Consider the following 16,786-nt stretch of genomic DNA (forward strand, 5'->3'; position numbering starts at 1 on the left):
CCAGACGGAAAAGGTCCCTTAGCCCACTTGATTCTAGCATCTACCCCCGGAGCAAGAGAGAAAATACCCACGAGGCCACGCCCCCTTTCAAATTAAGTCACGCCCCCTTCCAGCCGTCGAACGGCACGAGTGTGTGGGGGGGATGCATATATAAATGCATGTGTATGTATGTTGAGGAGGGGGGCTAGGGTGGTTTGGAGGGGAGGGTCCCAAGCTATCACTGTACAGGGTCCCAAGTATTCAGTTGCCGCCCCTGCGCACGCCACATTCCAACGCTGCCTCCCTCCATCCCCAGAGGCTCTAACTCCACAACACACGGCCGGCCCGACAGCCCAGAGACGGGGGATTAAACGGACAGAGTGCGTGATACTGTGGAGGGAGATATCTCTGGACGCTGCACCAATTTCACAGGTGAGAGTGCACCGCTGTGAGTGTCGGGGGCAAACTGGGAGCCAGGAGAGAGCAATGCCACCCCGGTCTACCCTTCTGGTGTCCACCCCCTCCACTACTTTCCATGTTCTCTTCATCAGCTTCCTCACTGGGAACTCCCCTACCTACTGCCCTGCGTTTCAGTATCCCCTCCCTGCCACCCTGCGTCTCTGTATGCCCTCCCTACCGCCCCGCGTCTCTGTATGACCTCCCTACCACCCCGCATCTCTGTATCCCCTCCCTGCGGCCCAGCCTCTCTGTATCCCCTCCCTACCACCCCGCATCTCTGTATCCCCTCCCTACCGCCCTGCGTTTCTGTATTCCCGCCCTGCGTCTCTGTATCCCCTCCCTACCGCCCCGCGTCTCTCTGTCCCCTCCCTACCACCCTGCCTCTCTGTATCCCCTCCCTACCACCCCGCGTCTCTGTATGACCTCCCTACCACCCCGCGTCTCTGTATCCCCTCCCTGCCGCCCAGCCTCTCTGTATCCCCTCCCTACCACCCCGCATCTCTGTATCCCCTCCCTACCGCCCTGCGTTTCTGTATTCCCGCTCTGCGTCTCTGTATCCCCTCCCTACCGCCCCGCGTCTCTCTGTCCCCTCCCTACCACCCTGCCTCTCTGTATCCCCTCCCTCCCACCCCGCATCTCTGTATCCCCTCCCTACCGCCCCGCATCTCTGTATCCCCTCCCTACTGCCCTGCGTCTCTGTATTCCCGCCCTGCGCCTCTGTATCCCCTCCCTACTGTCCCGCGTCTCTGTATGCCCTCCCTACCGCCCCGCATCTCTGTATGCCCTCCCTACCGCCCCGCATCTCTGTATGCCCTCCCTACCGCCCCGCGTCTCTGTATCCCCTGCTTACCGCCCAGCCTCTCTGTATCCCCTCCCTACCGCCCTGCATCTCTGTATCCCCTCCCTGCATCTCTGTATACCCTCCCTACCGCCCCTCTGCATCGACCCCTCCCGCATCTACAGACTCCCTGCCTCATCTGCGGTCCCCCCCCCCCCCCACCTGCTACATTCTGTACATTGTGCCCTGCAGCCACTCTTCACGCCATCGCAAGGGGCTACGCCCCCCTCACCATCGGACGCCCTTTCGTCGTGCAATTTTTAACCACTAACAAACCTAGGAATGCAGGTAATACTCCATATAATACAAATATTGAACCCCAGCAAGGCGGGCTGGGGTTAAGGGGCGTAGCCCCTTTCGACGGTGTGAAGAGCGCCCGTAGGGCGCGATGAAGCACCTAGTAATGTAGATATTAGTACTTCGCAGAGAATTTCCTGTGAGGTTTGAGGCACATTGTTTACATTGAGTGAAAAAGGTGTTAAGGATTGAAGCATTGACAAAAATATGTGGTGGAGATGGATAATTTAATATGTGAGTTAGGAAAGGCCTAGGTGGGTGCAAGGAAAATCATATATCATCTGTCAGTCATGCCCTTAATGCCTGGGAAAATAAGTATGATTTGCAGGAGGAGTTCTATACTGAGTGGGAGACTGAGAGGGTGGGATGGTTTTGGAAAGATGGACGACGCTTGTGTTTTGAGAGCCAGAGAAGGGAAAAGATTGATGGAGCGAAACTTATTGTTCTTCGCTTTAAATAGAAATCCAGACAATTGGTGTTGGAGAAGGTATGGACAGACTGGAAAATCTGTGTAACCTGAGACCATTACTTAAAGTTGGTACTGCCAAGACTCTCTCATACAGAGTTCAATGTAATGCGTAATGCCCAGGTCTACGGTGCTTTTTTTGCAAGAATATGGGAGAAGTGTGGTGCTGATGGAAATTAAAAATGTGTGGTGGAGCTCGAAATGCAAACGATGGGAAGGGTACAGCAACCTCTGAAAGATATTCATTAATTGAAACTATTGCATACAGTATTTATGCTGAAATAAATCACAGGAGTCAGAGGATCTTGGAACTGTAGATATATAATGTACAGGTTGAGTATCCCTTATCCAAAATGCTTGGGACCAGAGGTATGTTGGATATCGGATTTTTCCGTATTTTGGAATAATTGCATACCATAATGAATTATCATGGTGATGGGCCCTAAATCTAAGCATAGAATGCATTTATGTATCATATGCACCTTATACACACAGCCTGAAGGTAATTTTAGCCAATACTTTCTATAACTTTGTGCATTAAACAAAGTGTGTGTACATTCACACAATTCATTTATGTTTCATATACACCATATACACACAGCCTGAAGGTCATTTAATACAATATTATTAATAACTTTGTGTATTAAACAAAGTTTGTGTACATTGAGCTATAAAAAAACAAAGGTTTCACTATCTCACTCTCACTCAAAAAAGTCTGTATTTCGGAATATTCCGTATTTTGGAATATTTGGATATGGGATACTCAACCTGTATTATGATTGTGTATCTGAAATTGTTTATTACATTGGATGAAGATTACCTAGAAATGTACTTTTGTAGAAAGGTGAAAATTAAAGTTGCAAATGGATGCCGTTAAATTGCCAGCAGTCGGGATCCTGGTGGTCAGTACACTGACGCCGGAAGCCTGACTGCTGACAATGTTGCCAGCCAAAATCCCGGCTCACAGGGGCTATTCCCACTTGTGGGTGTCCACGACACCCATAGAGCGGGAGTAGAACCTGAGGTGAGCACAGCGAGCCTACAAGGGGACTCTCTGCACTCGCCCTGCTGCCGGCATACTGACGGCCGGGATGCCATTGTCTATACTGACAGCCAGCATCCTGACCGTCGGTAATTCATACTGATCCCGTTGCAAAGTATGTCTCATTACAAGACCAGTGAGGTCACCTGACCGCTGCGACCTGAGAAGTGGCAGGGATTAACGATCTAGTTGTAGGAAAAGAGCTTGGTCGTTAAGTGAGGAGCATCTGTATTGCATACCTCCCAACTTACCATTCCAGGTCGGGACAAGTCACGCCTTGCAACCGTAATGGGGCAGACCTCGAGTACAGGGGGTATGACCTCTAGTGGAGGGGCCTCATTTTGAGAGCATGCCCAGCGCACCCTGAGCTGCTGGCTAGCCCCTGGCTCCACTCCCTACACTGAAAGATGCGTACGCCATCTATTCAGCAATCACCGGCTGCTTTGCAGAGCAGCGGTGATCACTGGCTCTCCCAACTACTCCCGCCCGCTGTATTTGGGACAGTTGGGAGGTATCGTATTGTATTGTTCACATTTTACATGTGTTACTTAACCTCTTTGATTGGTATATGGTCATTAGGTCGACACCACTTAGTCGACAGTCATTAGGTCGACCACTATTGGTCAACATGCATTAGATCGACAGGGTCACTAGGTCAACATGGTCATTAGGTTGACATGTACTAGGTCGACAGTTCAAGAGGTCGACATGAGTTTTTCACATTTTTTTTTTACATTTTTGAATTTTTTCATACTTTACGATCCATGTGGACTACAATTGGGAATGGTAACCTTGCCCGAAGCATGGCAAGTGAAGCGAGCCATGCGAGGGGACACGGTGCACCAATTGGGGTTCCCCGTCACATTACGAAGAAAACGACACCAAAAACAGTAAAAAAAACTCATGTCAACCTTTTGAACTGTCGACCTAGTACATGTCGGCCTAGTGCCCGTCGACCTAATGTGTGTTGACCAATAGTGGTAGACCGAATGACTGTCGACCTAAGTTGTGTCGACCCAACGACCATACCTCTTTGATTTATCCACCTTTTTTATGCAATTCATGTTTATTAAAGACCAACACAGATTAAGATTGACAGACCATGTCTTGTACACATGCTACAAATCAAAAGAGCATATAGATAACCATGGTACAGCAAAGGCATCAGAAGGCATTGGACCATATTTCACAGTTAAACACAAAACAAATAATACCTAAATCAAACATATACAAATAAAGATATGTACGGGTAGTGGGGGAGAAAAAAGGAAGGGATGAAAAAAAAGGGGGAAAACAGCTGCCAAGAAGTGATAAGTATATATCTGAACTGTAGCGGTAAATGAAAGCCTGCTATAGAGTTTTTGGACATTCTCAAAGGAGACAAGTACCTACGACCTAGACCACTCCTCTTGGCCCACTACAAAGTGGACGGTAGTGATCAGATAACTTTTATAGGAGCCATGGATACCCAGGGCTGTTGAGAGCCACGCCGGGCCCTGGTAAAGGCATGCGGATGCTGCTTATTAAGTGGGCGTGACTATGCTCTTTAGTATAAAAGTTTGTGAATAATGGTGGGGTGCCATTTTAACATAGGGAGGCAGGGAGGAGGGCATCGCTTCCTACCGCACAGTGCCAGAGTCTTTGCTCTCTATGTGAGATATTTCCTGGAATAAGGCGCCGCCTGCCACAGTACAGGTATCCTCGGGGGGATTGGGGGGAGGGGGGGTTAGCAGGCCTGAGCCCCTCCAGCAGCCCGGGCCCAAGTAATTTGTACCTGCTCCCCCTGCCTCTCGACGCCACTGTAGATACCAAAAATCGCCCTGAAATCTTGGTGACCATTCAGCAAAGACAAGATGAGATTGCCCACCTTTGTTTTACATGACTGTTATTACATTGCTGATAAAAAATATAATTATTGCTTTTCGTGAATGCTTTCATTGCATTAAGGGGGACATGTACTAAGCAGTGATAAAAGTGGAGAAGTATGCCAGTAGAAAAGATGCCCATGGCAATCAATCAGCTGCTCTGTATACTTTTGTAGTATGCAAATTATAAATGTTACGTCAATGCTGATTGGTTGCCATGGGCAACTTCTCCATTGGCTCACTTCTCCACTTTTATCACTGCTTAGTACATGTCCCCCTATATCTCATTTAATTAGTTTTGATAACATTTCCTTTGTGCATATATGTTGGGTTAGGATCTATTAGATTACTACACCTCCAGTGTTCTTTTCTTTTTCTATTAGCCTGTTATATTAGTCCCCCTTCATATACATCTTCTGTAACATTACAGTACATTGCTAGCCTATGGTCTGCTTTATACTAGGTCTGTGCAGAAAGTCACCTGCCCTGTTATGGTATCTCCATTATTCCAACGTGTGATATCTACTATTTTTTCAGTGTGGTAAACAAAGTGCACCCCCAATGCCCACCCGGTCACAAACATAGGAAAATACACGAGGCTGAAGTTAGCTTCTTATTGCCGAGAACATGTTCAGGTCACTGTCACACCTGTACACAGTCCCCCACTCCTAGTGCACAAGGATCACAGCAGTCCCTGCCTCTATAGTGACTGCACCACGATGGATGGAGATTGTATTCATGCACAAGTTGACAGTGCCAGTCAGTAATGGGCTCCCGGTTACTATACCCCACCTGCCCCTGCTCCCGGGGGTGCAGCCCTGGGCACGGTGCCTGGTGTTTAGAGACGGGAGAAGGAGGGAGAAAGGGGGCAGAGGGAAGAAAGGAGGCCGGGGGGAGACATGCAGTGTAAGGACGGGGGGAGGGACGCAGTGTGTGTGTGAGAGACGGCAGGGAGGGAGGGGGTGCTGCTGTCTGTATGCAGCTGCAGAATGGCAGAGCGGGCGGGCAGGCACCGGGCACGGCCTGTGAGTAACAGGGGGGACGTGGGAGGGGGGATACGGTGGGAGGGGGTGCGCGGGGAGGTTAATGCTTCACAACCGTCCCTTTCACTTTACTGGCCCCTGGGACTTATTTATGGTCATGCTGTCAGGCACCTGCTGTCCTGTGTAAGAGTGAGGGGCAGCGGCTGTGGCAGACTATAATGCAGCCAGTCACCCACCTATCTAACCCCCGCCCCCCCTCTGTTTCTCACTGCCTGGCCTGTGCCCCTCTCCCCGCCCAGTGACCCTGGGTGGCCTAAATCTCACCCACAAGACACTGGCACCACAGAGAGAGCTGCTGCTGCTGCTGCTGCTGCTGGGATCACAGTATGGCATATCATGCACACAGATGGGACACAGACACTACACACAGCCAGGCACTCCTGCTGCTACTGGGTCTCTCTATATGGTGCCACTTACTATAGGTGCAAACTCAGCACAGTCATTAAATGACACACATTCCAATTATATGTGCATAATACATTCTAATTTGTGTGTAAGGCATATAACTTAATTTGTGTGTGTGTAATGGATGCTTTATGTATACTGACTAAAATACAGCAACACAAATGATGTGCATGTAAAATGGATACAGGGCACACAGACTGCACATACCAGACACATGTATTTGGTGGATAGCCATTGTCATGTAAACACAGCCTGTGCACAGGGCACCTCCCATACATTCTGCAAACAAGGTTTATTTATTAATACTGGTTCAGGGTGGAAGTAGCATTAAACTGGAGCATTGGGCCAAATCTGTCATAATAGACAAGTGCAGGGAGTATTATTGGCATCTGGGAGTCCCTGAAGGTATATGAATGTGTTAGCTGGCCATTTCCAGCACTGCAGAAGCACTTTCATTTCTAGGAGAGTGGGATTTGTTGTCTCTTCCAGAGCAGGATAAGTTTGTTTGCTATATAAATGTCAGCTTTTCACAGCCTACAGTATCTGTACAGAGAATATGACACAAATATTTGGTGAAAGACAGAAGTAGAGCAGCAATCTCCCAGTCACTTACTGAGAGATTACTTAATTATTGTACCTGCCCCCCTCTGCTCAGGGGAAGCAGTATAGAGCTTGTGTGACTCAGCCGCTCACCACCAGATTAATGCAGTGGGAGCAGCTGAACAGACATTGGGGGTCATTCCGAGTTGTTCGCTCGGTAAAAATCTTCGCATCGCAGCGATTTTCCGCTTAATGCGCATGCGCAATGTCCGCACTGCGACTGCGCCAAGTAAATTTGCTATGCACTTAGGAATTTTACTCACGGCATTTTCATCGTTCTGGCGATCGTAATGTGATTGACAGGAAATGGGTGTTACTGGGCGGAAACAGGCCGTTTTATGGGCGTGTGGGAAAAAACGCTACCGTTTCCGGAAAAAACGCAGGAGTGGCTGGAGAAACGGGGGAGTGTCTGGGCGAACGCTGGGTGTGTTTGTGACGTCAAACCAGGAACGACAAGCAGTGAAATGATCGCAGATGCCGAGTAAGTCTGAAGCTACTCAGAAACTGCTACGAGGTGTGTAATCGCAATATTGCGAATACATCGTTCGCAATTTTAAGATGCTAAGATTCACTCCCAGTAGGCGGCGGCTTAGCATGAGCAAATCTGCTAAAATTCACTTGCGAGCGAACAACTCAGAATGACCCCCATTGCTATTAGAGGTGGAGGAGATTTGTATTGATATCGTCCCAGAAAAAAATGTACATTTTGCTATTATATGTCAGTGGTTCCAAAACTTTTTTTAATCACAGCCCATTAGAGTATCAGAATTTTATTCACGGCACCCCTACGCCAAACATTTATTAAATGAAGTAAGTTGTGTTTATATGTCATCCTTAGGTCAGTTATGTGATGAGGGACAGGACTCACTTCTGTTTGTCCAAAAATTCTATGATTGACAGCCACCAGCGCTGGTTTTGCCTATTACATTGACCATAAATAATTGGAATTGATCCTCTACCACCAATCCAAGGCACCCCTGCAAGTGCCCTGAAGCCCTCCAGGGTGCCTAGGCACACAGTTTGAAAACCACTTTACTATGTAATTGTGTTTGTGGGATTTACATCTGCCACTGCGTACTTCCAAGCGCTTCTCTTGTCCATCAAAGTTGTCCACAAAGTTCTCCACACTCAATATATTCATGTCTCCCAGCTATTAACTGTGGTCTCCAGGACAGTGTGCAAAAATTGGGAGCACAGTTGCAACCATCTTCTTGATGGTGAAAGCTCTGCAGTTCTCCGGTCTGATAAGTTGCACTTTACTAGCTGGGTTACCTGAGTTCCCCAAACAATACACCGGAGTTTGGATGTATAATATAATTAAATGCTAATAAGTTACATGCACCTTTCAGGTTTGTGATATTTGAGGTCATTATTAACCACATGCCTTGCATGGTCGCATCAGATGCGACCATACCAGCAAGTGCTTTATCTGACCTGGTCACACAGGATGAGACCAGTCAGATAAATAGTGTTAGCAGAGTCAGGGAAGGGAAACTTCCCTCCGCTGCTGCTCTCAGAGGGATCGGAAGGTCCCTCTGCTTTCCAGCACTCAGCACCCAGTTTTGCCGTGCTGCCGATCATTGCTGATCATCATGGCAGGATCCCCCACCACCAGCGGCGGCTGCAGACAACAGCAGCTGCTTGTAAGTGTAAATCATCGCCCCCAAGCCCCCCCTGTGTACCTGGCAGCTATCCGGGCTCTAAAAACTAAATTTGCAATGGTCGCGATGTTACCGATGGATGTTTCCGATGTTTGAAAAAAAACGTAAAATATATATATATATATATATATATTTTTTTTTTTTTTACTAAAATCATTTTGGATAGGGTTATGTTCATGTTCATCACCTAATTCACTTCTTAAAAAAACCCAGACAATTTCTGTGCAGTTTTTTTGGGGGGAAAATCGTCAGTTAAGTAGTTAAAGAATTTGTATGTCAAAGCTCACGTAATCTTTTTACTAATGAGTAGTTGTAACCTACAGATCCCCAACTTCTCATACCCTATTTACCTTATTCCACACATTTCTGTTGTACACATGCATCTGCCTAATGATGTTACGTCATCATTTCTTCCTGATGTGTTATGCTGAAACTTGCTATGGGTTTAAATCAATTATCCTGTTACTATTTCCCTTCTTTTACTGTATGTACTGTATGTATGTGTATATGTACTATTCCTAGTAGGAGTATCACGGTGATGCTAATGTCACCTGTCTCTTCCTCTAGGCTGATGCAGTCACCAGCTTCCTGCGAGCGGCCAGAGCTGGGAACTTGGACAAAGCACTGGAACACCTGAGGAATGGAGTGGATATAAATACATGTAACCAGGTACAGTGCAGACCTAACCAAAACCTCCACGTTGTATACATTCAAGATCTATGATACTGCCCATGCACACAATGCTCCTATCATATGTCACAAATAATGTCATTGTAACTTACTCCAAAACACTGCCAGTATTACACTAGTACCCACGGCAGCTCAGCAATGTCACCCCACACCCAAATCATGTGCCCTACATGTACATCAGCTACATCAGTGTATAATAAACTTCCCTCACCAACATGTTTCTAACCAATATTTAGTTATACATACCTCTGTAACACATTACTGCAATGCCTTTGAAATACCATATTTAGCACAGCAACACATGTGAATCACATACTAACCACAGCAAAACATTGATATTCCCTTACCTACCAAAGCAAAACATAAGCAAAACTCTTGTATTCCATATCTACTGTAGCTCCCCTCTGTATTCTATACCTAGCTTACCTCTGTATTCTATACCTAGCCTACCTCTGTATTCCGAGCTCACCTTTGTATTCCAAGCTCACCTCTGTATTCCATACCTAGCTCACCTTTGTATTCCATACCTAGCCCACCTCTGTATTCCATACCTAGCTCATCTCTGTATTCCATACCTAGTGCACCTCTGTATTCGATACCTAGCTCACCTCTGTATTCCATCCCTAGCTCACCTCTGTATTCCATAGCTAGCTCACCTCTGTATTCCATACTAAATCACATATGTATTCCATACCTTAGCTCAAGTTTACATTCCATACCTAAGCTCACCTCTGCATTCCATATCTAGCTCAGCTCTGCATTCCATACGTAGGTCATCTCTGCATTCCATATCTAACTCACGTCTGTATTCCATACCTAAGATCAAGTTTGCATTCTATACCTAGCTCACCCCTGTATTCTATACCTAGCTCATCTCAATATTCCATACCTAGCTCACCTCTGTATTCCATACCTAGCTCACCTCTGTATTCCATACCTAAGTTCATCTTTGCATTCCATTCCCAGCTCACCTCTGCATTCCATACCTAGTTCATCTCTGCATTCCATACCTTGCTCACCTCTGCATTCCATACCTACAGTAACTCACTTCTGTATTCCATACCTAGCTCACTACTGTATTCCATACCTAAGCTCATTTTTGCATTCTATATCTAGCTCACCTTTGCATTCCATACCTAGCTTACCTCTGTATTCCATACCTACTGTAAGTTCAACTTTGCATTCTATACCCAGCTCACCTCTGTATTCCATACTTACTGTAACCTACCTCTGTATTCCATACCTAGCTCACCTCTGTATTCCATACCTAGCTCATCTCTGTATTCCATACCTAGCTCACCTCTGTATTCCATACCTAAGTTCAACTTTGCATTCTATACCTAGCTCACCTCTGTATTCCATACTTACTGTAACCTATCTCTGTATTTCATACCTAGCTCACCTCTGTATTCCATATCTAACCCACCTCCGTATTCCATACTTAGCTCACCTCTGTATTCCATACCTAGCTCATCTCTATATTCCATACCTAGCTCACCTCTGTATTTCATACCTAGCTCACCTCTGTATTCCATACCTAAGCTCAACTTTGCATTCCATACCCAGCTCACCTCTGCATTCCATACCTAGCTCACCTCTGCATTCCATACCTAGCTCACCTCTGTATTCCATACCTAGCTCACTTCTTTTTTCCATACCTAGCTCACCTCTGTATTCCATACCAAAGCTCAACCTTGCATTCCATATCCAGCTTACCTCTGCATTCCATACTTAGCTCTCCTCTGCATTCCATACCTAAGCTCAAGTTTGCATTCCATTCCCAGCTCAACTCTGTATTCCATACCTAGCTTACCTCTGCATTCCATACCTAGCTCACCTCTATATTCCATACCTAAGCTCAACTTTGCATTCCATACCTAGTTCACCTCTGCATTCCATACCTAACTCACCTCTGTATTCTATACCTAAGCTCAAGTTTGCATTCCATACCTAAGCTCACCTCTGCATTCCATACCCAGCTCACCTCTGTATTCCATACCTAGCTCACCTCTGCATTCCATATCTAATTCCATTCCATATCTAACTGCATTCCATATCTAAGCTCAACTTTGCATTCCATACCCAGCTCACCTCTGCATTCCATACCTAGCTCATCTCTGCATTCCATACCTAGCTCACCTCTGCATTCCATACCTACAGTAACTCACCTTTGTATTCCATACCTAGCTCACTTCTGTATTCCATAGCTAGCTCACCTCTGTATTCCATACTAGCTCACCTCTGTATTCCATACTAGCTCACCTCTGTATTCCATACCTAGCTCAACTCTGTATTCCATACCTAAGCTCAACTTTGCATTCCATACCTAGCTCACCTTTGCATTCCATACCTAGCTCATCTCTGTATTCTATACCTAAGCTCAAGTTTACATTCCATACCTAGCTCACCTCTGCATTCCATATCCAGCTCACCTCTGCATTCCATACCTAACCCTCCTCTGTATTCGATACCTAGCTCATCTCTGTATTCCATACCTAAGCTCAAGTTTGCATTCCATACCTAGCTCACCTCTGTGTTCCATACCTAGCTCACCTCTGCATTCCATACCTACTGTAAGTTCAACTTTGCATTCTATACCTAGCTTACCTCTATATTCCATACCTAGTTCACCTCTGTATTCCATATCTAGCCCACCTCAGTATTCCATACCTAGCTCACCTCTGTATTCCATACCTAGTTCACTTCTGTATTCCATACCTAGCTCACCTATGTATTCCATACCTAGCTCAACTCTGTATTCCACACCTAGCTCATCTCTGTGTTCCATACCTAGCTCACCTCTGTATTCCATACCTAAGTTCAACTTGCATTCTATACCTAGCTCACCTCTGTATTCCATACTTACTGTAACCTATCTCTGTATTCCATATCTAGCTTACCTCTGTATTCCATATGTAGCCCACCTCCATATTCCATACCTAGCTCACTTCTGTATTCCATACTAGCTCACATCTGTATTCCATACCTAGCTCACCTCTGCATTCCATATCCAGCTCACCTCTGCATTCCATACCTAACCCTCCTCTGTATTCGATACCTAGCTCATCTCTGTATTCCATACCTAAGCTCAAGTTTGCATTCCATACCTAGCTCACCTCTGTGTTCCATACCTAGCTCACCTCTGCATTCCATACCTACTGTAAGTTCAACTTTGCATTCTATACCTAGCTTACCTCTATATTCCATACCTAGTTCACCTCTGTATTCCATATCTAGCCCACCTCAGTATTCCATACCTAGCTCACCTCTGTATTCCATACCTAGTTCACTTCTGTATTCCATACCTAGCTCACCTATGTATTCCATACCTAGCTCAACTCTGTATTCCACACCTAGCTCATCTCTGTGTTCCATACCTAGCTCACCTCTGTATTCCATACCTAAGTTCAACTTTGCATTCTATACCTAGCTCACCTCTGTATTCCATACTTACTGTAACCTATCTCTGTATTCCATATCTAGCTCACCTCTGTATTCCATATGTAGCCCACCTCCATATTCCATACCTAGCTCACTTCTGTATTCCATACTAGCTCACATCTGTATTCCATACCTAGCTCACTTCTGTATTCCATACCTAAGCTCAACTTTGCATTACATTACTAGCTCACCTCTGCATTCCATACCTAGCTCACCTCTGCATTCCATACCTAGCTCACCTCTGTATTCCATACCTAGCTCACCTCTGTATTCCATACCTAGCTCACCTCTGTATTCCATACCTAGCTCTCCTCTGCATTCCATACCTAAGCTCAAGGTTGCATTCCATACCCAGCTCAACTCTGCATTCCGAACCTAGCTCACCACTGCATTCTATACCTAGCTCACCTCTATAATCCATACCTAAGCTCAACTTTGCATTCCATACCTAGTTCACCTCTGCATTCCATACCTAGATCACCACTGCATTCCATACATAACTCACCTCTGTATTTCATACCGAAGCTCAAGTTTGCATTCCATACCTAAGCTCACCTCTGCATTCCATACCCAGCTCACCTCTGCATTCCATACCTAGCTCACCTCTGCATTCCATATCTAACTCACCTCTGTATTCCATACCTAAGATCAAGTTTGCATTCCATACCTAGCTCACCTCTGCATTCCATACCTAGCACACCTCTGTATTCCATACGTAGCTCACCTCTGTATTCCATACGTAGCTCACCTCTGTATTCCATACCTAGCTCTCCTCTGCATTCCATACCTAAGCTCAAGGTTGCATTCCATACCCAGCTCAACTCTGCATTCCGAACCTAGCTCACCACTGCATTCTATACCTAGCTCACCTCTATAATCCATACCTAAGCTCAACTTTGCATTCCATACCTAGTTCACCTCTGCATTCCATACCTAGATCACCAGTGCATTCCATACATAACTCACCTCTGTATTTCATACCAAAGCTCAAGTTTGTATTCCATACCTAAGCTCACCTCTGCATTCCATACCCAACTCACCTCTGCATTCCATACCTAGCTCACCTCTGCATTCCATATCTATCTCACCTCTGTATTCCATACCTAAGATCAAGTTTGCATTCCATACCTAGCTCACCTCTGCATTCCATACCCAGCTCATCTCTGCATTGTATACCAAGCTCATCTCAATATTCCATACCTAGTTCATCTCTGTATTCCATACCTAGCTCACCTCTGTATTCCATACCTAGCTCACCTCTGTATTCCACTTTGCATTCTGTATTCCAACTTTGCATTCTATACCTAGCTCACCTCTGTATTCCATACTTACTGTAACCTACTTCTGTATTCCATACCTACTGTAGCTCACCTCTGTATTCCATATCTAGCCCACCTCCGTATTCCATACTTGGTATCCGGTTGATAGACAGACAGTGTCTAGTTAGACAGTCAATAGATAAGACACCAAAGACAGACAGTAGGTCGTCAGTTTCAAAATGTCAACAGGGTCAAAAGGTTGACATGAAAAAGGTAGACAGTACAAAAGGTCGACCTTGAAAATGGTCGACATAAAAAAAGATAGTCCAAAAACATGTAAAAAAATTTTTTTTACAAATGTGTCTATTTCATACCTTCTCTATCCATGTCGGCATAGAGCCGGTTATAAACCTTGTGGCGAGCGAAGCGATCCCCGCGAGGGTATGCTTTTCTTCATTTGGGGGTCCCAGATGACAAACTATTCACACAAACCACAAAATGCAAAAAACATGGTGTCTACCTTTTTTTTGTGTGTTGACCTTTTGTGCTGTCGACCTTTTGACCCTGTCGACCTAATGTCTGTCTAACATATGGTGTCTGTCTATTGACTGTCTAACTAGACACTGTCTATCAACCCATACTTAGCTCACCTCTGTATTCCATACCTAGCTCACCTCTATATTTCATAACTAGCACACATCTGTATTCCATACCTACAGTAGCTCACCTCTGGTTTCGATACCTAAGCTCAACTTTGTATTCCATACCCAGCTCACCTCTGCATTCCATACCTAGCTCATCTCTGTATTCCATACCAAGCTCACCTCTGCATTCTGTACCTACAGTAACTCACCTCTGTATTCCATACCTAGCTCACTTCTGTATTCCATAGCTAGCTCACCTCTGTATTCCATACCTAGCTCACTTCTGTATTCCATACCTAGCTCTCCTCTGCATTCCATACCTAAGCTCAAGGTTGCATTCCATACCCAGCTCAACTCTGCATTCCAAACCTAGCTCACCACTGCATTCCATACTCAGCTCACCTCTGCATTCTATACCTAGCTCTCCTCTGCATTCTATACCTAGCTCACCTCTGCATTCCATACCCAGCTCACTTGTGTATTCCATACCTAGCTCACCTCTATTTCTCTAACGTCCTAAGTGGATGCTGGGGACTCCGTAAGGACCATGGGGATTAGCGGCTCCACAGGAGACTGGGCACAACTAAAGAAAGCTTTAGGACTACCTGGTGTGCACTGGCTCCTCCCACTAAGACCCTCCTCCAGACCTCAGTTAGATTCTTGTGCCCGGCTGAGCTGGATGCACACTAGGGGCTCTCCTGAGCTCCTAGAAAAAAAGTATATTTAGGTTTTTTATTTTACAGTGAGATCTGCTGGCAACAGACTCACTGCAGCGAGGCACTAAGGGGAGAAGAAGCGAACCTACCTAACAGGTGGTAGTTTGGGTTTCTTAGGCTACTGGACACCATTAGCTCCAGAGGGATCGACCGCAGGACACGACCTTGGTGTTCGTTCCCGGAGCCGCGCCGCCGTCCCCCTTACAGAGCCAGAAGCATGAAGAGTCCGGAAAATCGGCGGCAGAAGACTTCGGTCTTCACCAAGGTAGCGCACAGCACTGCAGCTGTGCGCCATTGCTCCTCATGTACACCTCACACTCCGGTCACTGATGGGTGCAGGGCGCTGGGGGGGGCGCCCTGAGGGCAATATATGACACCTTGGCTGGCAAATCTACATCATATATAGTCCTAGAGGCTATATAGATGTAAAATTACCCCTGCCAGTATTCCAGAAAAAGCGGGAGAAAGTCCGCCGAAAAAGGGGCGGGGCTTCTCCCTCAGCACACTGGCGCCATTTTCTCTTAACAGTGCAGCTGGAAGACAGCTCCCCAGGCTCTCCCCTGTAGTTTTCAGGCTCAAAGGGTTGAAAAGAGAGGGGGGGCACTAAATTTAGGCGCAAATATATGTATACAAGCAGCTATTTGGGGAAAAATCACTCAGTTATAGTGTTAATCCCTGCATTATATAGCGCTCTGGTGTGTGCTGGCATACTCTCTCTCGGACTCCCCAAAGGACTTTGTGGGGTCCTGTCCTCAGTCAGAGCATTCCCTGTGTGTGTGCGGTGTGTCGGTACGGCTGTGTCGACATGTTGGATGAGGAAGGTTACGTGGAGGCGGAGCAGAGGCCGATAAATGGGATGTCGCCCCCTGTGGGGCCGACACCAGAGTGGATGGATAGGTGGAAGGTATTAACCGACAGTGTCAACTCCTTACATAAAAGGCTGGATGACGTAACAGCTGTGGGACAGCCGGCTTCTCAGCCCGCGCCTGCCCAGGCGTCTCAAAGGCCATCAGGGGCTCAAAAAACGCCCGTTACCTCAGATGGCAGACACAGATGTCGACACGGAGTCTGACTCCAGTGTCGACGAGGTTGAGACATATACACAATCCACTAGGAACATCCGTTACATGATCTCGGCAATGAAAAATGTGTTACGCATTTTCTGACATGAACCCAAGTACCACATAAAAGGGGTTTTATTTTTGGGGAGAAAAAGCAGCCAGTGTTTTGTGCCCCCATCAGATGAATGAATGAAGTGTGTAAAGAAGCGTGGTTTCCCCCGATAAGAAACTGGTAATTTCTAAAAAGTTACTGATGGCGTACCCTTTCCCGCCAGAGGTTAGGTCACGTTGGGAGATATCCCTTAGGGTGGATAAGGCGC

At 46.3% G+C, this 16,786-nt stretch overlaps 1 protein-coding gene across 7 annotated transcripts in view; it reads left to right on the top strand.

Moving 5' to 3' along the window:
• Nucleotides 1-16,786, top strand: part of ANK1 (ankyrin 1) — a 451,795-nt gene that overhangs the window by 232,160 nt on the left and 202,849 nt on the right. For 6 of the 7 annotated variants that reach the window (XR_010180528.1, XM_063931753.1, XM_063931756.1 and 3 more), the window contains exon 2: nucleotides 9,223-9,324. Coding sequence is in view for 6 of the 7 variants with exons in the window: in XM_063931753.1 (XP_063787823.1) it covers nucleotides 9,223-9,324 (102 nt within the window). In the remaining variant the exon portion in view is untranslated. Of the gene's footprint in view, nucleotides 1-5,889; nucleotides 5,972-9,222; nucleotides 9,325-16,786 lie in introns of those variants that run through there. The other variant, XM_063931757.1, reaches the window with a different exon arrangement.

Source organism: Pseudophryne corroboree, chromosome 6, assembly GCF_028390025.1.
Source record: "Pseudophryne corroboree isolate aPseCor3 chromosome 6, aPseCor3.hap2, whole genome shotgun sequence".
NCBI lineage: Eukaryota > Metazoa > Chordata > Amphibia > Anura > Myobatrachidae > Pseudophryne > Pseudophryne corroboree.